Raw genomic sequence first — 23934 nt, forward strand, 5'->3', positions numbered from 1 at the left:
CAAAAGGGAAAAAAAACACTAAACTATAAAGTGTAAAGAAAGCTTGAAAAAAAATTTTTTTATCGATTCATTTATTTATTTGTGCATCTTCTAATGCTTTTTAAAAAATATCCCAAATCAAATTCTTGCAGAAAAACTTTTTTCTCATGTGGGAGTGGCCCTGCCCTACTGATACCTTAAGGACTTACTTGGATGAAATACAGTTCAGATCTCAGCCGCAACGTCACTGCCTCCCGGAAGCCCTCCCTGACATCCCACTGCTGCCAGCACCACCACGCAGACAAGATGCAGAGGCCCCTCTCAGCTGTTTCACAGCACCACCCTAGAAGCACCTGCCACAGCTGTGATTTTCCCATTGGCTATATGATTCTCACAATGCTGCCCCCCAGCACACCATCAGCTCCATCAAGGGAGTAACACCCACCCTGCTCAGCAGTGTGCTCCTGTCTTAGCACAGTGCCCAGAGCATAGCAGGTGCTCAAGAAATAGCTGTTGAAGGAATAAACAGACTAATAACTGCATGAATGAATCAGGGATGACGGTTCACATTATGAACCCAATTGTCAAAACCAAAAGGAGCCTCAAGGAGCTCCTGGGATGAGCCGATTCCCTTCATGAATTCATATAGTTCCTCCAGCAAACATTTACAAGATGCCTACTATGTGCCAGGCCCTGAGGACATAAAGATAAACAAGACAGGACTTATCTTCCAGCAACTCAGCCCAGAAAAAACAGACACATCAAAAACCCAAGTGCTCGCTATTTGCAGCAACATATCATACTAAGTGAAGTCAGTCAGACAGAGAAAGGCAAATATCATGTGATATCACTTATATGTGGAATCTAAAAAAATGATACAAATGAACTTATTTACAAAACAGACACAGACTTGCAGACATAGAGAACAAATTTATGGTTACCAGAGTGGAAAGGGGGAGAGGGATAAATTAGGAGTTTGGGATTAACATATACACACTACTATACACAAAATAGATAACTAACAAGGACCTACTGTATAGCACAGGGAACTATATTCAATACCTTGTAATAACTTACAATGGCAAAGAATCTGAAAAAGAATATATATATATATATAACTGAATCACTCTGCTGTACACCTGAAACTAACACAACATTGTAAATCAACTATACTTCAATAAAAAAGATGGTTTTTTAATGCTCAGTTGCTGTTCCATCCAGCGGAGCCTCAGAGCGTTGGGAGAAAGCTGAGGAAACAGACAGGAACCTCAGAATGCTGCGTCACTTCTGGGTCCCGTCTCCCCACGCTCTCCCGCGAGGTCAGGACTGTGCTGTCCTCAGCAGGTGCCCCCTGCCCGATGCAGCAGAGGCACATCACTGGGCTTTCTCTCCCTGAAGCAGGGAGGGACGATTAGAACTTGTGTCCAGGAGGCTCCCTCCTTCATACAACACACACTGATGAGGCACACTGGCCAGGCACAGGGCCAGCCACTGGGGACCCGGAGACCAGGCCATGGTCCCTGCCCACAACTGGAGCCGAGTCCAGCTCAGTGGCTCAACTAGGTGCAGCACTGCCTCGCCTTCAAGTGTTACAAGAATCAGGGAGGTTGCTACTGGCATCTAGTGGGCAAGGCCAGGGGAGCTGAATGTCCTGCAAAGCAAGGGACAGTCCCCCAGAATGAAGAATTACCCTTTTCTAAATGCCTCCCTGAGGTTGGAAATTCTAGTGCAAATCTACCAGCTGTAAACAAACCAACACACCCTGCCTTGACTTGCATACAATTCCTGGAGAGCACGGTGCCAAAAGTGCCAAGTAAGATAACCTATGGCCCCAAGAAGTAAGATCTGCCAGATGTGCCCAGCTTTGGCCCCTAGAAAGCCCCAGCTCCCGTGAAAACCCTCCTGCCCCACTCCCCACGTCCTCCCTGCCTCCAGAGTTTGCTTAGCAGTCCTAAAGTCCTTGCCACTCAAAGTATGGTCCCCAGATCGCAGCATTTCCATCCCCTGGGAGCTTGTAACAAACGCAGAATCTTGGCCCCTCCCAGACCTGCTAAATTATAACCTACATTTTCACAAGATCCCATGTGATCTATATGCACTTAAAAGTTTGAAAAGTACGCCTGAGGCCATTCCAGGACAACCTTCGAGCACTTTCTGTTTAAAAATCCCCAGGCAGCAGTTGGCAGAGACTCTATCTACCCCTAACACCTCCAATCCCCTGACCCATGTTTCTTGCATCCCTGGTGAGAGAAGACATAGCATCTTCACGGAGAGCAGACCAGGTGCCAAAGGACAGGTGGGGGGCTCTTTTCTCCCTACTCAGCTGAAAGGTGGGAAAACAAGAGAGGAAACCCCCATGACACCTCAAATACATGTCAGCCTTAAGAAACCCACTTAGGGAAGATTCCCATATATGCCCCAGGTAGGTCAAGGGGTGACACATGTCAGTACAAAGGCATTCTTTTTGTTATTCCTGAGGGGCTTGCCAGCCCGAGAGGACCCCAGAATGAGTATACAATGAGAGCTGAAATGTCTTCCTCAGAACCACACCAACACCTGTGCCCCTACCCCTAGAGGTAACTGGGGTGCTTTGGAGTTTTGATCCAAGTCTAATTTCATGCCTATTCTCCCAACTGGACTCTAAGCTTCTGGGGAGGCAGGAATCGGACTCCCTTTTGTAGACACCTCAAGCCCCAAAACTGATCTGGCACATTACTTGATACCAAGTAAGTACTGGGGTAATGGTTGTGAATGGGATGAGAGGGGATGGGAGGGCATGGGAATGGGATGAAATGGGATGGGATGGGACAGAATGGGATGGAAGGGAATGGAATGGAATGGCATGGAATGGAATGGAATAAAGTTTGGGCCCAACAATGCCCCCTTCTCTCTACCAACAATGGAAAAAGTGCTCCTATAGGGAGACGTATATAAGAATGTTTAGTACAGCAAACAATTGGCAACAACCTAAATGCCCATCTTAAATTGGAAACAACCATGGTATATCCGTGCTATGCAATGCCACACAGCATTTAATAAAGAACAAAAGAGATCTACACACCAGCATGGAAAACCCTCCAAGGCATAGTACTATATGAAAAAAAAAAAAAAGCGAGTTGCAGGATGATAGATCCAATATGGTATTTATTTTTTTAATCAAAAATCAATACAACATTGTTTCTATGGATACACATAGACCATATTTCATCGAATCTAAGGAACCATAGATTGTTAAAATGCACCACTATTTTATGTACTACTAAAAAAGCAAAACAAAAAACACTGTCAATTAAACCATGACAAGCCATTAATTGTAAGATTCATCTCAATTTCAGAGATGTTCAAGTGTGTCTCAGAATCCCCGAAACATGGTATTATGTAAATCTGTAGTAGAAGGTCTGGAAGCATGCAAGCCAGAACGGTGACCGCGATTAACCTTGGGGTGGGGCGGGGAGCAGAAAGAAGATTTAGCCTTATCTGTATCTTTGAAATTTTTACAAATAGAATACACTTATGTGTTAGTGATATTTAATAATGTCTGAATTTTTTTCTAAATAGAGAGTGACAGAAAGCCTCATCCCCCCCTCACTTAAAGGTGAAGCAATGCTAAGAGTACTGGACCAGTGCGTGAGTCATCGGAGAAACAGGGACTTTCCACAGTGATAAGTCAGGGCGGGGCTCGGGTGGACGAGCCAGGGGGATGCTGCAAAGCTTTGCAGAGAGAAGGAAGTGCTTATGAATGTCCAGTGGGGAAAGTGTCATGGAAAAAAGAAACAACAGGAAGAGGACTGGATTCGGGGAAACGAACAATTCGCCATCTACTCACAGACTAACATCAGGGCTACTTGGGGGCCTGGGGCTGTCCCCCAGAATGGCTCCTTCATCTACCCTGGTTGCTCTCTGCAAAAGCAGTTTGGAAAGTCATAATGCCATCCTGAATGCATCACTCACAAGGGATGGCCTCGGACTCAAGCTTCTAATTCCGCCTTAATATCCAATTCTGTGTGTCAGGGAGAACTGAACCTCGGCCTGCAGCAGCGGCATCACCTTGCCCTGCGCACAAATAAAAATAGCTTTGGTGCTCAGAGCCTAGGTTTCCTCGCCTTATCCTCTGGGGTCCCGGAAGCGGAGCAGCCGGCGGATGGAAACCACGTGCGGTATAAATACATAATGAACAAAGAGGCTTCTCAGAAGCATCCTTGACCTTCCTGCTTTCCTTGACTTCTCCCCTGCCATTGTCCCCAGTGAAGCCGTAAATGGAATGACACTGTCGACGGTGGTGACAGCCACAGAGTGCCCTCCTTGTCAATTTCTCCAATACTTAAGCAGTGAATGGCGTCAATCGGAATGATAACCTATTCAATTCTCCATCTATGCAAATAACAAAGTTTGGGCAGCTCAGGACGTGATGGGAACAGCTACACCCGCCGAGAGCCCAGCCTTGCATCTGACAAATTTGCTCCTCTGTTCCCACAATCTGTAGCATTACAGGGCAAGACCACATCACTTGACTAGCACCACATCCTGCAAAAAGGGAAAACCAAAAGCCGAACCCCACAGCCAAGGCCCCAGGCTCCAAGACAAACGTGTGGCTTGAAATCCCCAAAATAAATCCGCACAGGAAACCTCCCCTTTTACAAACTGGGGGTAATGTCCAAAATATGGTTTGCTCAGCAGCACGTAAGCCAGCCCCTGGAGCAGGGGTGATGCAGAGGGTGTTGGTCACTGGCCCCTCCAGACCCCCCCTCCACCTTCTGTGCCCGCTCTGTGCCCAGGGAGGATGACCAACAGCCTCCTCTGCCTCCTGCTGGGTTCAGCTGATGACTGGAGGCTGGGAGGGGCAGAGTTGGGGCATTTATTCCCCTGGCGAGTTCACAGGTCATGGGCACTCTCCTGCAGGGCAGCCCTGTCCGCCAGCTGCTCTCTCCAGGTCCCGGCAAACGCTCCTCCCCTCTCCCCCTTAGGTTCTCTGAGGTCCCTGGTATGTCCCCAGTGTACCCGATCCCAGCTGGCTTCCCTTGGCCCTGCCCAGCTCCATAACAGCCCTTTATTAAATGCTCCTCAGTCACCCTGTTTGAGCGTGCCATCTGTTTTCTGTGGGGACCCTGACTAAGAGGGTATACTTTAAACAATTTTTAAGTAAATATGTTGACAAGGTGTTTGTTAAGACAGTGATAAAAAGACGTCAGAGGGAGCAGTGTAAAATATGGCATCAGTGAGAGCAATGAGAGATTTTAAAAATCAGGGATGAGACCAGCGGCCCACGGTGAAGCCAGTCAGAGGGCAAAGCCTTTTTTCATTCCTTTTTCAAAGCCTTTTTCACCCACCATGCCGGGGTCCCCAGCCCCTACCCTCTGCAACCTGGTTGCACCAGTGTCAGTGGCCACTGCCCTTCTCCCTGCAACTCTGTCACTCCTTCCACGGGGGCACGACCCCACAAGACACGAACCCTTCTAAAACCCCCCTCCAGGCCTCCTATTTGCCACTCCATTAGGGCTCCTCAAATCCCACCCCAGGAGCCTTAGGACTTTCCCATGCTCTGCACCCCTGTTCTTTCCCCTCGGAGACAGTGGGCTCCCAGGGCAGGAACCCAAATGTACTTATCCACTCCCGCGTGCATCCCAGGCTGTCATTATGCATTTATCTACTTACCTCGTCATTAGCTGTCTCTCCTGCAGAACAAAAGCTTCCTGAGGGCGGGAATCTGCTATATCCCTGACACCTAGCCAGGGCCTGGCACGTACTAGGGACTTAACAACAAACTGAAGGTCCAAAATACAAAATGTCCCTTTCCTCTGGAAGAGCAGAATGCACCCTCTGGCTTGTTCTCGGGTCCCAGGAAGCAGGTGGGAAGAACAGTTTCTGGGGCAGGAAGGGAGGGGGACGGGAGGTGCGGCTTGGAGGTATTTGAAAGGGAGGAAGCTTCTCTCCAGACCAGAGGAGACTGCCCCCAAGACTTCCTGGTCCTCGGCCACTCAAGAGAGTGACAAATGGAACAACCTGGCACCACCAGGGCCAATTCCAGCAAATCAAATTCAATAAATATTTCCTGAGCACCTACTATGTGCCAGGCCCTGTGCCAGGCCAGAGACAGATACAGGCATGAAAACGGAAGAGCAGGTCGCTGCTCTTGAGGGGGTCACCTTCTAGCAGCAAAGACACTAATCCCAAAGCAAGTCAAGAAGAAAATCCAAAATAACAAGAACTGCCTTGAAGGAAATCAAATGGAGTGATCTAATAGACAGTGAAGGAGAGCAACTTTAGCTGGGGGCGAGGGGTTGTCAAAGAGGGTCACTCTGGGTAGGTGACGTTGGAGCTGAGACCCAAAAGGAAGGGAAAGAACCTCCAGGTAGAAGAGAGAGTGGTGCAAAGGCCCTGTGGTGGGAAACGGCATGGCCTGTTCAAGGCTCAAGAGGGGCGAACCGAGTGGGAGGAGGATGGCTGGGAGAGGCAGGACCAGGTCAGTGGGATGGATTCGTTCCACGTGTAGCAGGAGAGGAGCACGCGTTACAGCTGCCCCAGGGACAGAGGCCAGGAAGAGGCTGGGAGGCCACAGGCACAAGCCAACCACCTCTCCTCCCCAGGCCCCCCATGGCCTGCCCCTCAGCCTCCTTCCTACCACCTCCTCACCACTTGGCCCTACCTGCTCTCAAAGGGGTCAGACTGGCCCCAGCAGACTTGACCTCATCACCCCCTGGCACTCAGCAATGCTGACACACACAGCCAACCACTTGGCGAGGCCAAGACTTCCAGCACCCAAGGGCGGGGGGAGGGGGTGGTGGCCAGGGTGCATGTGCTCCCCACAGCCAGCCGCCATCCCCCACCTGCACAGCTGCCTCACAGCCTCAGTTTTCCCAGATGCCCCCCACAGCAATGATGTCATTTCCAAAGGCAGCCAAATTCTAACCAGTCAACTCCAAAATAAAACTGTTTAACACAAAATGAAGCATTTTATAATCCCCTGTACATTTTTTCCCTGAGCTGGCACACACAGTGTTTAAAAACACTGCCAAAACGCTCAACCAATAGTTTGGCTTTATTTTAGACCAGTGCCAGAGTTAAACTTCAGATTTCCTTGCTCTTTTCCTGTTCCGAAGCCCCTGCATCCCCCGAGCCTTTGCCGCAGCACCAAAGCGGTTTCTCCCAGTCCCTGCCACGCCAGCTACGTGGCCAGGCGAGACCAGGGTTGGGGTACAAGCTGAGGAGACAAAGGCTGGTCCCCTGCTGGTCGCACTCCTTGAACCGAACACCCAAGCCAGCAGCAGATAAATTTCGTTGGTTTCTCATTTTGTTTGGGAATGTTCTTTATTTTTCTGTGTTAGGGTGTCGCTTTAGGGATGCCAATCGTAGGATCTTGGGGTTTGGAGGAACCTGAAAAACAGACCAGTGCCAGCCCCTTGACCCCGCCCCACCCCCAGTCCCACTTGCCTGCCGTCATCTGACGTGTTCATCTCCAGGCTTTTAAAGGCTCTTGCCACCAGGAAGTTGCTCGCTATATATGGCCAGAATGGGTGTCCCAGTGGCTTCTAGCATTAGTCCTGGCTCTGTCCCTTGGAGTACCAAGACTGACGGAGAGAGGGATTGGGGTGTCTCATTCCCCCACTGCTATGGCGCACAGCTTTGACCAGAGCTTCCACTGGGCAGCCCTCTCCATTAATACGTCTTATCCAGAGGTGACAGTAAAAATAACCACTGGTCACCATCACAGGAACAGACACCAGCTGAACTAGTGGGACTGGCCAAGCTCTTCCCCATCCCTGAGGTCAGGTCACCTACTCTGGGATCTTTGCTGCCTGGGATTAAATGGCCCAAGCTCCTTTCCTCTTTGGGCTGCTTCTGCCCTGACAGGATCCAGTCCCCCATCTTCTGCTGGCAACACCCTGATTTCCTCTGGAGAACATCTCTGGGTCTGCCATTCAGAGCACTTCACTTGGCCTGAGCCAAAAGCCAACACAGCACTCATCAGAGCCAGAAGATGCAAGAAGACTAGGTCCTAAGGCTTTCGTCAGAGTTCCTGGATTCAGCCGTACCTGAAGCTAGTCCTACATCTGGAATGTCTACGTATAAGAGCCAATAAATCCCCCTACTTGGTTTAAGCAAATTAGGGTTTGGTTTTCTGACACTGGCCACCAAGAATCCTAACTTCCCAACTTGGAAGCATGACTTTGAGGCTCCCCCTGCTTCCTCTTCCCCTGAACCCCTCTCCAATCGTGGTCTTTCCAGCAACACATGGGACAGAGCAATCGCCTCCTCATCCTGCTTTGCTGACACAGCCTCTGAGCACACTAACCGTTTGTCAGTGAACCAGCTGCTTGTCCTCCCCTCTCACACTGCTCACACCATAGTGACACCACAGAGGACACCAACCGATGCTGTAGAACAAAGTAACTACAAACAGGTCAGTTTAAAAATCTCCTGGCCAAAGTCAGTGAGCGCTAGGTGTTATAAAATGTAAGCTCCAGACGAGCAGGAGTGGTTGTCTGTTTCACTCACTATTATGCCCCGTGTCTAGACAAGTTCCTGGCTCATAGTAGGTGCTTAAAAAAAATTACTCTATGAATGAATGAATACGTGCCAGGGCTGCTAAGGTTCTAAGGAACATATTTTTCCTCTGACCAGTAGTTTGCTTTGTTCTTTTGGGTGCCTGGGGTCGTAGACTAAGGGATGCGGGACTAGGTCATCAATAGTTTGCAGCTACAATAAAGGACTATTGTAGAACAATTCCCCTCTAGTTGTCTCTTTTACCCCAAAACCAGGTCAGGATTCAGCTGGAGGCTATTCCCATCTTCACCTACGGGCACTTCTCAAAGCTTTTCAAACCTCAAATTGGAGGAAACCGAGTTGATGACTCGGGGAACACAATTTTCAGATCTTTATGCCCAGCAGGATCTGGAATTAGCACCAGCACTTCCAGGAGAAAAGCACCAGGGCCTCTCCCAGGGGCTTTGGTCTTTGTGTGTCCTGACCATCGGTGATAAAAGTGATACGAAGGAGCAAGGAGTGCTGGGCTGATGAAATTGTAGCTCTTGATGCGAAAGGAAAACTGTGACTCTTGACAAAAGCTCCACATAACTGGCCCTGAGTCTGCTCAATAACACTGAGATTTTGGAACCGTACATGTACACATTGGGGAAGAAAACTTATTATTGAAATACCTACAGAATATAGAAAAAATCTTGTTACTGTGACTCTGGAATACTTTGGCTGCACCCTCCTTCCCCCAGCGCTGGTGAAAGATGTGACTTTTGGTAACACTGAGTGTCCCAGAATGAAGCTGCAGAGGTATATAGCACAGCAAACTGATTCCACGGCCACCTCTCCACACTGTCTAACTAACCCGATGGCCACCTGGCCTCTCCAGCCTGGCCCAAGGCCTGCGCACGATGTCCCGGGAGGCCCAGCAGCCGGGGAATGCCATGAGGGCGTGACACACCTCTCTCCCAGAGCTCCGCTCCCACAGGACCAAGAGGTAGAGGTCTGCGGGAGGGAGGGTGGGCAGGCTTCTGTGGGACCCGCAAAGAGGGGGCACAACTTCCACAAAGTTTGTAACAGTTCAAGGGCTAAAGTCACTCCACACGAAGCAAAGAAAATATCCAGTCCAAGTGGAATAAGGTTTGTGAGTCTGGAGACCTCAGCTTAGTATGGGGTGGCCTCACAGACAGCCAGTGACCCAGGCAGGAACTGCATAAAGGGCCACCCGTCAGAGAACATGTGTGTGACCGGCAGCCAGCACCTAGGCGCTATACTGCCTCCTAGGAACTATCACATACCCCCTGGGGCCACTGGCTCTGCAACCACCTCCTTGTGTGACCCTGGAGAAGTCCCCCCTCACTAAAGAGCTCGGCCCAATCAGTGCTTTCAGACTGCCTGGGGCTTGTGAAGAGCGCCCTGGGACTTCTAGGAGGTTGAAGGGGACAGGATAGGGGGGATGGTAGGCCAGTAGGCAGAGCTCAGAATCCCCCAAACTCTTTAGCAGAGCGCTCTGCATCCATCTGCTTTATATACTGGTTGTGTTTGAGTATAAGGGCTTGAGAATAAGGTTGGAAACCTCTGAGCTACATGATATTTGAGGAATCTGCCTCCCTAAAATTCTGGGATGAGATGACTTGAAGCTATCAAAAGCAGAATGAATGGATTTGATCATTGGTAGCTGTCAATCTGGCATTTGATTAAACTATTTCACTCCCTCATGTGTACCTGCATATAATTCCCTCCTGCTAAAGAAGACGTCCATGTTTCCTGGTCACCATCCTGGGGAACCCAACTCCAATGCTCAGTCCCAGGGCTCTGTATGGAGCTGCCCCCGACCCCCCAACCAGGGGCCTGCCTAACAGGCACATCTGTCTCCCCCAGGCCACAGTGGCGCCTTCAGGGTGAGCCTTGGTCATGGCTGCTCCACTAGAACCCAACCTTAGGACTTGTGTCCTCATAATTCAAAAGAGGCTGCTCTTTCTCCTGGTGAGGCTGAGTCAGGAGGGTGGAAGCCCAGAGGTGCTGAGACACTTCTGCCACTGCACACGTGGTGATGGGGTGTCTGCAGACAGCCCTGGGGCATGGGGCATGTCTTGGAGGAGGAGCACGCTTGAAGCCAGCCTTACTTCTCAGTTCCTTGAGCCAGTGAATCTGCTTTTCTCTACTTGTCAGTTTGAATTGAGTCGTTATGCAGATAGCATGTTAACTGAGGACCTACTATGTGCCAGGCAGCCAAAAGGATGATGGTGACTTCATCTTCCAGCTAGATTATACATTCCTTGTTGATAGGAACACTCGCTCGCGATCTCTCTCTTTCTCTCTCTCTGTCACTCTCTCTCTCACACACACACATACACACACACACACACACACACTCACACACGCAGCCCTGGCAATACAGTAGGTATGGCATCACTACTTGTTGACATGACACGTACCCCCTGGAATCTTCTAAGCTGCAACGGACGACAGCAGACCAGACCCAGACTACACCAGGAATACATGTGCAACCAGCCTGAGGGCCAATGTGGGGTTTTCTTTTCCTCGCAGGACCTTGAGGTCCTGTTGGGTGTACATTCTGGGCCTAACAACAGGAAGCTTTGGCAGCTGCCAGGAAAGGTGCAGAAACCAGAGTCCAGCCTGGGAGCAACAGCCCAGTCCTCTCCACTCCCCCAGAGCAGCTCCAGGGTCTATGCACTGAGGCTCAGCCCAGGGATGTCTGCAGTAGAAACATGCCCAGTGTCAGCCAACACACCTGGATTCCACTCTGGCCCACCCTTGGGCACAGTGATCCAGAAAGTCATCACAGTGATCAAGCTGGCTACGTGGGGAAAAAGTAAGAGATTCCCTCCCCTTTGCAAAGCCCTCTGAAACCTCAGGGCATACCCAGGGACACTTATTTTCCCATGGAAACCAAAAGAAAGGTGGATTCTTCCCGCTTTGACCCCTGCCTTCTATATTGTTGGATTTGGTGTCTAATTTTGGAGAGATCTACAGGCCCAACCATGCGATAGCAGCTCTTGCTCTGCACAATCGAGGCAAGGGGGACACAGTGTGTAGACCTGCAGGCTTCACGGGAGGGGAATGATGACAGCAGTCTCTGAAAAACAGTTCCTCTCCGTATCACCGTGAGGAGCCAGGGACAGCTGCCCAGACAGAGCCACAGTCTCGCACAGCCTGCTGCCTTCCCAGGCACCTGCTAATGGAGAACTCAGAGGGCAGGGAGCAGGCAACTGAGGGAAGGTTCCACCCTTGCCAACAGCCAGGCAGACCCCGGCTGGCCAGTCACCCATCCTCCCAAACAGCAGTGTGCCAGCAGGCAGACACACAGAGTATCTTCACAAAGAGTTGCGGGAATGACATCTCTATACGTGGAAACACCTTCTGAAGGCACTGGGGAAGGCAGCTAGCTACTTCAAGAGCACCTATTGTGCTTCACCTTACAAGTCAAAGAACGCTTTTGTGAAGTGAGTGCCTTCTCCAATGAGTTAACTTTTATTCAAATAAGTAGTTCCCATATCCCCGGCACCCAGAAGGGTCCCTACATATAGTATATGCTCAATAAATATTTGTTGAATGAATAAACCCTCTCTTCCTTCCCTAACTCCCCTTCTGATTCCACATTAACTGAAGACCTACTATGTCTCAGCACACTTCCTGGAACCTTTATTTTTGCTATCTCATACTTCAGAGTCCTTCATCCATGACATTTGCACCGTCTACCTTACTGAGGTCATCTCTTCCCTCAAGGGGGCTGTAGCCTCCTTGGGGACAAATTCAACAAACATTTGAGCACCTACTCTGTGTTCCAACCACAGGCCAAGGTGCGCCTGGGGATACAGAGAACAGGACCCAAGCCTTGGCCTCAAGGATACACAGGCACAATGGGCTGGCAAACATTTTGGTCTTTGCCAATCGGATGGGTTAAGAGCGGTGTTTTCCTGTGGTTTAAATTCACAGTTCTCGTATTATAAAGGGGGTTCTGAATCTTCCTGTTTACAATCCCTCTCGAATTTCTTTCTCTGGTTCCATTTCTCTCCTGTGCACATGGGAGATATTCAAAATATCTAAAGACCAGTGTGGGCTTCAACCAATCCGAGTGGGCACTGGCCTTGGGTAGACGGGCCTTTGTTCCACTTTTCTGTTGATATATTGGATATTTTCTTAGTGTTGGTAGGAGCTCCTCACACATTAAGGGAAATATCTTTTGCCTGTGATATGTGTCTTTGGTTTGATTTATTGCAGTTTTGGCAATGCAGAAATGTTTTATTTTTATGTAGTTGAATATTTCTGTCTTTTGTTTTATGGCTTTGGGTTTAGGGTTATATTTAGAAAAGGCTTCCCCACTCTGATAATATTATTGTTTTAAAAAAAAACTCATGTTTTCTTTCAGTATTTTTAAGTTTTCTTTTTATGTTTAGATTTCGTATCCATTTGGGATTTGTTTTGGTGTTAGGATGCAGGAGGGATCCAATTTCCTTTTTCAGGATGGCCACCATGCCATCCCAATCCTAGTTACTGGGTGATCCATCTGTCCTCCACTGATCTGCAATAAAACCTTTCTCACACACCTAATTTCCATTTGGATCCATTCCTGGTCTCTTTTCCATTCCCCCAATCTGTCCCCCACCACTTAGAATCCTACAGTTTCAGAACATGTTTTAAAATATGATCTAGGGCTTCCCTGGTGGCGCAGTGGTTAAGAATCCATCTGCCAAAGCGGAGGACATGGGTTTGAGCCCTGGTCCAGGAAGATCGCACATGCTGCGGAGCAACTAAGCCCGTGCGCCACAACTACTGAGCATGCACTCTAGAGCCCGCGAGCCACAACTGCTGAGCCCACATGCTGCAACTACTGAAGCCCACGCACCTAGAGCACATGCTCCACAACAAGAGAGGTCATCTCAAGGAGAAGCCCGCGCACCGCAACGAAGAGTAGCCCCTGCTCGCCACAACTAGAGAAAGCCCGCGCAGCCACGAAGACCCAACACAGCCAAAAATAAATAAATTAAATAAATAAATTTAAAATAAATAAAATAAAATATGATCTAGTTGCCAGCCCTTCCTGTCATTCCTCTTTGTCGGAATTTCCCTTCCTATCCTTGCATGCCTGTTTTTCCTCATGAACTTTAGAATCAGTTATTTCTAAATAACTCCTATGGTCACTTTTATTGGCTAACATTAAGTTACAGGTTAATTTAGCAGAAATTGATGTATTTATGATATTGAATCTTTCCATTCAAGAACAAGGTCCACCTTGTCATTTATTTAAGCCTCTTTTGGGTCCCCCAGTAGTTGATTCTGTTTCTTTGTCCGCTCCGAACATCTGAATGATGCTCCTTGGGTTTGCTTCTGGTCCTACACATTCTGTGGCTAACGTAAGTAGGACACTTTCTTGCTCCATGCCTTCTGACCAGATGCTGTTGGCAAGAAGGAAAGCTCTTGATGTGGGGGTATTAGTTGTGCTCGAGCCCCCTGGCCTTTTGCCCTGTGACACGCCGGCTGACACCAAGGCTCTGTGCACGCTCCCCACGGGCAGAAGAAACGCGTGCCCTGCACCTGTGTACTTGGCAGTGATCGCCCAGCAGCTGGCCTGCGCCCACTCTGTTTTGCCCAAATGGAACCAGTACGAGGTGCACCCCAAGCAATAAGGCAGGGAGGGGCCCCACCCACACTGTCAGAGCAAGAAAGGGCCTGAGCCGGCGCACAAAGGCAAGCTCTGGCCAGCCGGTGGACAGGAATGAGGCTGGCAAAGGTGCCAGCCTCCATGTAGCCCCAGCCCTGTAATTAGGGCCCACAGGTCACTCTGGCCACAGCTGAACAAACCAGGGTGTAATTAACTTTCCACCCGGCTTTTTACACAGCAGCATTTCACCTTTGCCAGAAAAGGAGGGTCTGCCTTTCCGAAAGGGCTGGGGAAACACTCCTTGGTCCCAATCCTCAGGAAAGGGGGGCAGCTGCGGGAGGGTGCTGGGGAGCTGTGAAATTAACCCACAAGGAGCACACTTTTTGCTGTTGCTATTTGAACAAATTCCCCTATTTTTTCTAAAGTAGAGCATTCAAAAAAGCTGTGCTGGGCTTCCCTGGTGGTGCAGTGGTTGAGAGTCTGCCTGCTAATGCAGGGGACACGGGTTCGAGCCCTGGTCTGGGAAGATCCCACATGCCACGGAGCAGCTGGGCCCGTGAGCCACAATTACTGAGCCTGCGCATCTGGAGCCTGTGCTCCGCAACAAGAGAGGCCGCGATAGTGAGAGGCCCGCGCACCGCAATGAAGAGTGGCCCCCGCTTGCCGCAACTAGAGAAAGCCCTCGCACAGAAACGAAGACCCAACAGCCATAAATAAATTTTTTAAAAAATTTTTTAAATAAATAAATAAATAAATTTGCATTGCTACCAAATTTAAAAAAAAAAAAAAAAAAAGCTGTGTTGTCTGGAGGTTAGAAACTGCTCCCTGTCCCCAGTCTGTGTTCTCAGCACGAGCTGTTGAGACCTCGAATCCTAGCTCAGCTCTGTTACCTTGAGCAAGATCCCCTAACTCCGAGCTTCAGTTGTCCAATGTGTAAAATGGGGAGGAATGATGAAAAATAGGACCTCAGGACGTCCCTGGTGATCAAGTGGTTGGGACTCCGCACTTCCACTGCAGAGAGCACGGGTTCGATCCCTAGTAGGGGAACTAAGATGCCACATGCCGTGACGTGGCCAAAGAAATTTCTTTTAATAATAAAAATAAACAGCTTGCCACCTCTTTCTAGAGAAATCCCATAATTCTAAAAAAAAAAAAAGGAAAGAAAGAAAAGAAAAAAGAAAAATAGGACCTCCCTGCTGGGATGTTGTAAAGACAAGGTGAGATCATTCCTTCATTCAGCAAGCATCTATTAAGCACCACTGTGTGCCAGGCACTGGCCTAAGACATAACAGGGAGCAAAACAGACATGACTCTTGTCTTCATGAAGCCTGATAGTAGCGGGGGAGATGGGTGATAAACACATCGAAAACGATCACGGAATAATTACAGAATCTGGTGAGCACTGGGGACTGAGTGGGGCAGGGGCTGCAGAGAGAGCAATGGGGGGGCTGCAGGGGGCACATTCCAGGGCGAGTCCCATGGGGCCTGTCACATGACAGGTGCTCAATATATGAAGAGTGTCAGGACTGCAGCCCCCTGCAAGTCCCCAAGGGCGGCAGGAACCCCGCATACTCCAAGGCTCCTACCTGGTCCTGATGGCAATTCGTATTCTGTGGAGCAAGTGCCTGGAGCCCAGAGTGAGAAGCCTCAGTTTCTAAAGATACTCCATCTGCCTCTCCCCACCTATAATGTAACCCCGAATCATGCCAGCAGTGCCTTTGGCGAAGAGGCCAGGGACCTGCAAAAGCCACCGGCTGCTCCAGCCCTGGGGACCCAGGCTGTTTCGAGACCGACACAAGGCACAGCCCTGCTGACAACTGCTCCTGACACAGTTAGGAAAGGTGGGTCTAAAGCACGATAGCGGCACAGATGCAGCACCCAAATGTCCTCAGGCAGTGAGCCTCATTAATTTGGGCCGATGTGCTGTCAGTACGAATCACAGAGTATCCTTAAAAGGTAGTTTTTATACCAGGACACAGGGAAACATTCCACCTGAATCCAGACTGAAGGTCCATGGGTGACCTGCTTCAATGAGCACATGAAAAATTGGAATCAGCCCCTGGGTAAATCAAACCTCTTATGTCTGCTTCCACGGTGCTCCAGGAAGTTCCCAGAGATACTTTCTAAGGCACTTGACATCCTCCTGGCTCCTAGAAAATGATGGAAAACCTCCCCTGCAACCGTTTATAGGGCCCAAAGGTGCTCGACCAACACTGCACAAATTGTGTCAACGTAAACTTCAGCTCACTCCCTGTTCCTGATGTTATTCGAGTTGGTAGAACCAAAATTAATGAGACTTTCTATCATCAGTTCAGACGGCCACCAAACATTTCCCCACTTGGTGCCCACAAATGATTCTCCATCAGGAACAGACAAGCCCATCACACATCGAGTCAGACTTTATCTATTCTGCTGCAAAAGTCTTGATCTACTGGCATATTAGTCTACATTTAATATTTTTATAGTATGTGGACCGAGTACCAGCAACCCAAGCTGCACAAGAGAGCTCCCCAAATGCAGAAGACCATGTGGCAACATGGGAATCCACTCAGGAAATGTTCAGTAACAAATGCCAAATAGAAGATGGTAAGTGCCCACGACTCCAAGCATGTAAACATTTGTTATCCTGTGGGCAGGGGCTGGAGGGGAACAAAGAGAAATCAGACAGCTGTTGGGGGTGGGAGCATCGGCAGAGAGAACTGGTTCTTGCTTGTTTCATTTTGTGTGTCATAAAGATGCAATGTCTGATACCTTGTGGGTTTAAGGTTGGTTTCTCGCAGACACAAAGCAGAGACAACGAGAGAGAGAGAGAGACAAGAAGAGAGAGAGGGAGAGAAATATGAACAGGTCTCAATGGAGCTGTCTTGAGTTCTTGAAGTCCACACTTCAACAACTCCTCCTGGACCCAGCACTGCCAACTATTGCTGAGGGACAACGAAACCTCTGGAAATGAGGGTTCTTCAGTGCAGACAGTCCCAGCTCCAGGCTGGGGGACCTGGGGGCTTCCTGATGAATACCACCACTGTCATTCCAGCAGGAGGTTCCCCGTCCATGAAGAGCATCCCCACATCCCCACCCCAGAAACTCTTCAGACCTCACACCACTCTCCCAGATTCCGACGAAACAAGACAGTGTCCCCACCCACACCCCAACTGCCACAGCAAGAGCCCAGAGCTCACTCTGCTAGAGCAGTTCAAAGAAGGACCACATTCGAGGAATCTAAATTATGACACAAATGAACCTATCTATGAAGCAGAAACAGAATCACGGACATAGAGAATAGACTGGCGGTTGCCAAGAGGGAGGAGGATGGGAGAGGGACGGACTGGGAGTTTGGGATTAGCAGATGCAAACTGGTGTATATAGAAGGGATAAACAACAAGGTCCTACCGTATAGCACAGGGGACTATACTCAATATCCTGTGATAAACCATAATGGAAAAGAATATGAAAAAGAATGTATATGTATACGTATAACTGAGTCACTTTGCTGTACAGCAGTATTTAACACAACACTGTAAATCAACTATACTTCAATAAAAGAATAATAATAAAAGGACCACAGTTGAGATGGCCCCCACAAACACACCCACCCCCTCCACACAGCCTCTTCCCAACACGCTGACCATCTGGAAGGGCTGGGCTTCCCGGGCACCCTGCTTGGGGAGGGGTGTGCTGCCTTCACATTCCGGGGGGGGCAGCCCTCTGCAGGGCACGAGTGTCGTTCACACCCAAAGCCAGATTCCGACGGACAGGTGGCACTGCCCTCCGGGCCCAAATCCTCAACGGCAGGGACGGCCCACCTTCCCTTGAAACAAGACTCATCTGTTCCCTCAGAAACATCTTCCGAGCACCCAGAGCCCTCCCGGCCTCAGCAGAGCAGGGCCCTGTCTGAAATCCTCGTCTGAAATGGTCTTTGTTGGGCTGCCGAGGGTCCACCTTTCCCTCCAGAGTGACGCTCCACGGGGCAGCAATGCCCGCCTGCATCATGCCTAGTACTGCGGCCGGGTGATCAATGATGAGCTTCCAGCAGACCCATGAGGCTGGCCTGCTATTGCATTTCTGTACCAGTTCCAAACTTTTAAAGTAGAAGCCAATGCTTAAAGATCTTACACTATAGCCCAACGTATAAAGCAGACTTTTTAAGGTGATAGTTCTGACTGGAGTGGGCGTCAGAGCCCCCTCAATCAGACAGGCCCCAATACCGACCCCCAAGAGCCTCAGAGACACCTCTGGAAACACAGTCTGAAAACCACTGCACAATCCAAGGATGTGGAAGTGTCCTAGATAGGGACCGGTTTTGAAAATATGCACACAATTCCCAAAGGTGTATGCTGTCCCTGGGTAATCCTAAGAACTGGGGGAAAATAGCTCCTCACATATCTCTTCCATGTTAGGGAGACTCACCCACGCTGGGTCACACCTTTACTGGGTGGTAATGAATTTCTTGGGGATGCTATTAGACGAGGTCGTTTCCTGTACTCTTTCAAGGAATCTCTGACTCCCATCCAACGCTCCGGGGCTTGGGGATATTGCTGGTTCCCATGTACCAGTGGAGGTTGTTAGTGGGGTCCTGTCAGGAAGCAGGCAGGGGAATCGGTGGATACCAGCAGCATCAATAAAGATGGCTTGAGACCCTGCAAATGGGGCTGCCATGATTTCAGCAAAGTCTGAGGCTGTGGAGTGAAGAGACCACCACTGGGAAGAGAGTCCCACCCAGGACTGAAGAACAATTAGCTACCATTTATAATTTCCAATACAGACCCCCATTTAGAGCCCTAAAGTCTCACATTTTCCCTTCTCCACCTAGAAATACCACCATTCTCAAAAGTGTGGTAAGAGACATGAGAATCTCCTTGATTCTGAAAAACTGGAGGAAGGAACAGCCTAAGTAGTGCCAGGGGTAGGACCTCACTCCAAGAGCTGCAGAGACTCTACAAAGCATCACTTAGCAGTGGTCCTGAGGGGCCCTGCTTTAACAACTAGATGAGAACAGTGTGTCCTTTCACATAGAATATGAAGAGAATAGCTTTTAATTAGAAGATCAATTAACTGATTGTTTTTAAAGTAAGTGACAATATTTCACTCTTTTGTACTTAAGATTTCACCTCAGTTCTTGGCTAAATCAAGAGCTACACTAGCATCTATTGTTTTCTCAAGTCCAAGAATGAGAGTCCATAGCCCAGGGACCTGAGGAGGTCCTGGCTCTGTCACCAAATTGCTATGTGACCTTGGTTAAGCAGTCACCTTTCTCTCTCAACGCCTCAGTATTTCCCCCCAGCAAATAAAAGGACTGGAAAAGCCAACCCTATAAGTCCCTTCTAATTCTGATTCTAAGCTTATAAGTTGGCCATTGCCTCTGCCAGTGATTGAAATATCACAAATTCCAAATGACTGCGGTTTGGTTTGCTGAGCGCCAAAAAGTTCAAAACTTGGAGTCCTGCCAGGTCTATTGTTTTTGATATCTATTCCCTCTAGAGGGCGAGAATGAAGACTTGGTCGACCCAGGGCTGTGCGGGTACAGATGTCACTAGAGGAAAAGTCATAGCAAAGTTCCACAAACACTTGGCTTTCAATCTTCCAAGATGGCATGAAAGGCAGGGGAAGCAAGCCTTTGAGTCCCAACCTATCTCCTACCAGCAAATTCCCCCCGCAAAACAGGTGTCGGGTCCTCCTTAGAATACTGGTCTGAGATTTTAGGTCCTCTTCCCACAAACCGGCATCCAAAGGGTTTCATCAACAATCACAATAGAAGGAGATGTCTCAGGATAGCTGTTTAAGGCACACACATGCTCTGGACTCCCTGCTCAGAGCCTGGAAACACGTCAACCCCTATCCCTATTGCATGGCTGCCATACTCCCGGGAATATGCATGCCCCCATTCCCCTACCCCACACACCGCACGTATCCCAGACACACAGACACACTCAACTCGTGAAGTCTTAAATCGCTCCTATATACTGTGGCCTTGCCCACCTTCTCTGAGGCAGCTGGTAAACAGAACACAGGGCTATAGTCAAACTGCTGTAGTCAGAAATTGCTCCCAGCCACCCTTTTCCTACCCAGAGAAGCAGAATGCCAAGTGCGGAGTCCCTTTCTGTAGGGGTACTTCTTGGCCTTTGAAATTCTCCCCATCCCATCACAAGCCCTGCCTCGGAGCTCACTCCTTCATGCAGCTTTCCACACTTAAGCTGCTTAACTTTGCACTAATAACCTCTTAATTGCTGGGTTTCCAAAAGGCCTTCCAGAAATCCGGGGTGCAGACCCACCCACTTATGGCCCATATACTATGGAATGCAGTTTGGGGGAGCAAGGACAGGGCACCTCCGCCTAACTCCTGCCTGCTGGAAAGCTGTTGCTTTCATTTTTAATTTTATTTAAAAGGGTACCCAAGACACCACAATAAAATGACATTAACTGTAAAATTACATTATTAATTCTTTAATCTCACTTGAGGCTTCAAGCTGTTGCTATGTCCAATTATCCGTATAACCACCTGTCAGAATCCCGGTGCTATTTAGCATTACCTCCAGGACAGCGGTGGGCCCGGTGGTCCGTCAGGTCTGCCAGAGACTCGAAGTCCTGCTGACAGTGATCGCAGGTGTAAATTGACTCATCCTCCATGTCTTCATCGTCCTCATTTCTCTCCTCTTGACTTGTCACGCTGTTCCTGTCTTCCAGCACACGGCTGGTTTTTCGATCACACTCTGGCTCTCCTTCTAGGCCTCCTGCCAACAGGAAGAATACAGTCCATGTCAGCTGACGGGGTCTTGGGAAAGGATTTTAAAAAGAATCACCCTGCATTTATGAAGATACATTTAATTACTCTACCTCCCAGGGTCCATTCTTCTTGACACCTCTCAGTGTATTAAAATATGGGGTTTTTTTGTAGCATGTGGTGCCATAATTCTCAGCTAGATTATTTAATTCTTGGTGCAAATCTTCTAGAGGGATTTCCTGTCATCTTCCCTCTGTGCATGGACGCTGGGGGTCATGACCCATCAGGGAGGTGAAAATACCTTAGCATTTTGTCTCCTAAAAAACCCAGTTCTCGCACACATTTCTCTAGAGTTTGCATCAACTGTTCCTAATGCACCTGAACTTTTAGTTTCCCCCAAAGCCTTGAAGTTTAGAGCTGGGAGATCTCTTAGCCAGGCTCACCTTCCACATAACATGCCTCCCAATGTGGAGATGCTGGCTCAGTTCTTTGCAAAGATGTCCTGATTCTGGAATCAAGGAAGCACATGTGTTTGCAGGACCACGGATAGTCAAATTGCTGCTTAAAATGCACCTGAGTGCTCACTTGTGCCCCGGTATCAGCCTAGACAGTGAGAACCAGGCTTGGAATCATTTGACCAATTTCTTTAAAATAAAATACCAATTCTGTGCTTAGCACTGTGCAGACCAGTGGTTGAACTGTACAGAAAAGTGAGTTAATGATCATGATAACGATGCTTTGCATTTGCATAGTGTTCTGTGCGTTTTCAAAGCGCAAATACACACACGTAGCCCCATTTCACAGTCTCACACATCCTAGAGCTAAACGGAGGCTCAAGCTATCTTATGGTTCCGCCCCCTGCCCGCAAAGAGGGACAGCTTTGTTATTCCCCTTTCATAGGTAAGGCACCTGGCCTCCAGCCAGAAGGATGCAACATCCCCAGCACCCTACAGATGTTCACCTCGACATCCTGACTCCTGCCTAGTGCACTTCCCTGCACAGCTGGGGGAAGTGGAGAACAGCCTCAATCTGAGCGATTAATAGGACCCAACAAAAACTTGTAAACCAAAGTGCAAAAAATGCATGGTAAATATTACATACAAAATATATCAGTAATCCCAATAAATGTCAGTGGATTAAACTTGCCCATTAAAACACAGAGACTCGGACTGGAAAATCAAAGTACCTGTTGTCTCTTCCCACAGTCTGTCCTGGAAAACAGATCTATCTGTGCAGAAACTAGCACTTATTTAAACTAAAGAGAGAAATCTCTATTATGTGTAAAGATATTGATGCAAACATATATGCATAGGCAAAGGTGTGTGTGCGTGTGTGTGTGTGTGTGTGTGTGTGTCGCCCATAACATCACAGTTACAGAAAAAGGCTTCAGCACACAACCTTTAAACCCCCAAGGACTGGTCGCCAAAGCAAGAAGAGAAATGAAGCAAAGAATGCATTTCATTCGAGGTCGAAGCCACAGTCCTATAAATATTTCTATTCAGAAAAAGATAATGTTATAAGGGCTCTGTTTCTCCCGTCTGCACAGAACATGCACCTCCAAGCACCCGACAGCAACAACCTACAAACACAAATCAGCTCATTGGAGAGCCAGCTGCCGCCTTCCGTGGCGGCGAACGTGGCACAACACGCCGCTTGGAACTGCGCAGAGGCAGTAAAAATCAATGTTTCCATTTGTGGCCCATCAAAACATCTCTCTTCTTACCAATTAAGGGATGTACAATTTTTAGGTTCTTTTATCATCAGAACATGCCAACTCCTGGCAATACAGAAATCCCATTAAAAGCAAGGCAGCATATTTATCTCAGGAAATCTGATCTGCTGCTGTGGTGACGGCAAGAAATAGAAAGCAAAGAAATGAGAAATATCATTTGGAGCCTTCAATATTATAAGTCATCATACAACCATGGTTACACAGGCAAGCGCCTGTCTCTGAAATTCCTAGTTTACAGTCTCTTCCCTTAATAATAATAAAAAAAAAAGTTCTGAAGGGGGGAGAAAGAACCGTAATTCCCACTTCATCTACTACACCAACTCTCCAGATAATAAGTTATGCTCAGCACCACGCCTGTGCTACTTTACTTAACACACAGTTTAATAGACATATTTAAATTATCCCCTTGTTGTTGTTGTGTTTTTTTTTTGCCATATTTACTTGGCAGCACTTTCCATAATAGCTCATCTAATCCACAACTGGAACCACAAACAGTACAATGCATTTGATCTCTTTAAATCTGGTACATCCTGTTGACTCAGGAGTAGATAAATCAGAATGTCATCTCTTGGGTTTTTATAAGGCAAAAACCCATAAAGTCATCCAAGAGCATAAATCTGTTTTAAGAAACTGTCACCTCCCCTGCCGCTGTCTCCTAATGGGAAGCCAAGGTGGCTGCAAAGAAAGGGGCGGGAGGGGGGAGGGGCGGGCGACGTGGGGACCTCATCGCCCGAGGTCCCAGGGGTCACGTGGGCTGAAGTAGTCTTAGGGAGCAGGATGTCCCTGAAGCTCCAGTCCCCGGGGGCCCCTCTGCTGCGTCATCAGAATCAGGACCTCTAGAGCAGGAAGCCCTCCATCCGCTCAAGGCTCTACTCTGTAAGGCACTCTCATGCCCCCCAGTCTCTGATCCTTACAATCGGAAAAAAGAGTAAATGGTGTTATTTTGCCATTTACAGATGAGAAAACTGTGGCTCTGAGAGGCCACCCAAAGCCACTCAAGGGATCGAACCTACAAGTTCTGATGTGGAGCCGCTTGCCCTTCTCCAGGACGGGGCCTGTCGGAGCCCCAGACTCCCAAGGCCGGGAGGTGGGAGCCCTGAGGACAGAGCCGAGGGCGCCAGTCCCCCCTGGAGCACCCCCTGGATCTCCTCTTTCCCAGGCCCACCCTGAGCAGCTGCTCAGTGAGCCCCCGGGGCCCTAATGAGAGCACCTTGACCCGGCTCTGACTCATCGGGGGTGACCCTGCTGGCCCACGTCCTGCCCCCAACCAGCCCCCGGGGCCCTCAAGGGACCTCGCCGAGCAAGCACAGAGGACACAGAGCCCAGCGGCCACCACCAGCCCTGCCTGAGCCCCCATCCCAAGTGCTGCCTCATGTTTCCAACGTGGTGACCTGCTGGGCCTGAACT

The 23934-nt window shown here is 48.9% G+C and overlaps 1 protein-coding gene across 2 annotated transcripts in view; it reads right to left on the reverse strand.

Annotated features, from left to right (window-relative positions):
• The window catches only part of ZNF423 (zinc finger protein 423), a 331848-nt gene that overhangs the window by 201772 nt on the left and 106142 nt on the right, over positions 1-23934 (reverse strand). For both annotated transcript variants that reach the window (XM_082437602.1, XM_082437603.1), the window contains one exon: positions 20605-20805. In XM_082437602.1, the coding sequence (XP_082293728.1) occupies positions 20605-20805 (201 nt within the window). The remainder of the gene's footprint in view (positions 1-20604; positions 20806-23934) is intronic.

This window comes from Balaenoptera physalus (assembly GCF_965194825.1).
Source record: "Balaenoptera physalus genome assembly, chromosome: 19".
In the NCBI taxonomy this organism is placed as follows: Eukaryota; Metazoa; Chordata; class Mammalia; order Artiodactyla; family Balaenopteridae; genus Balaenoptera; species Balaenoptera physalus.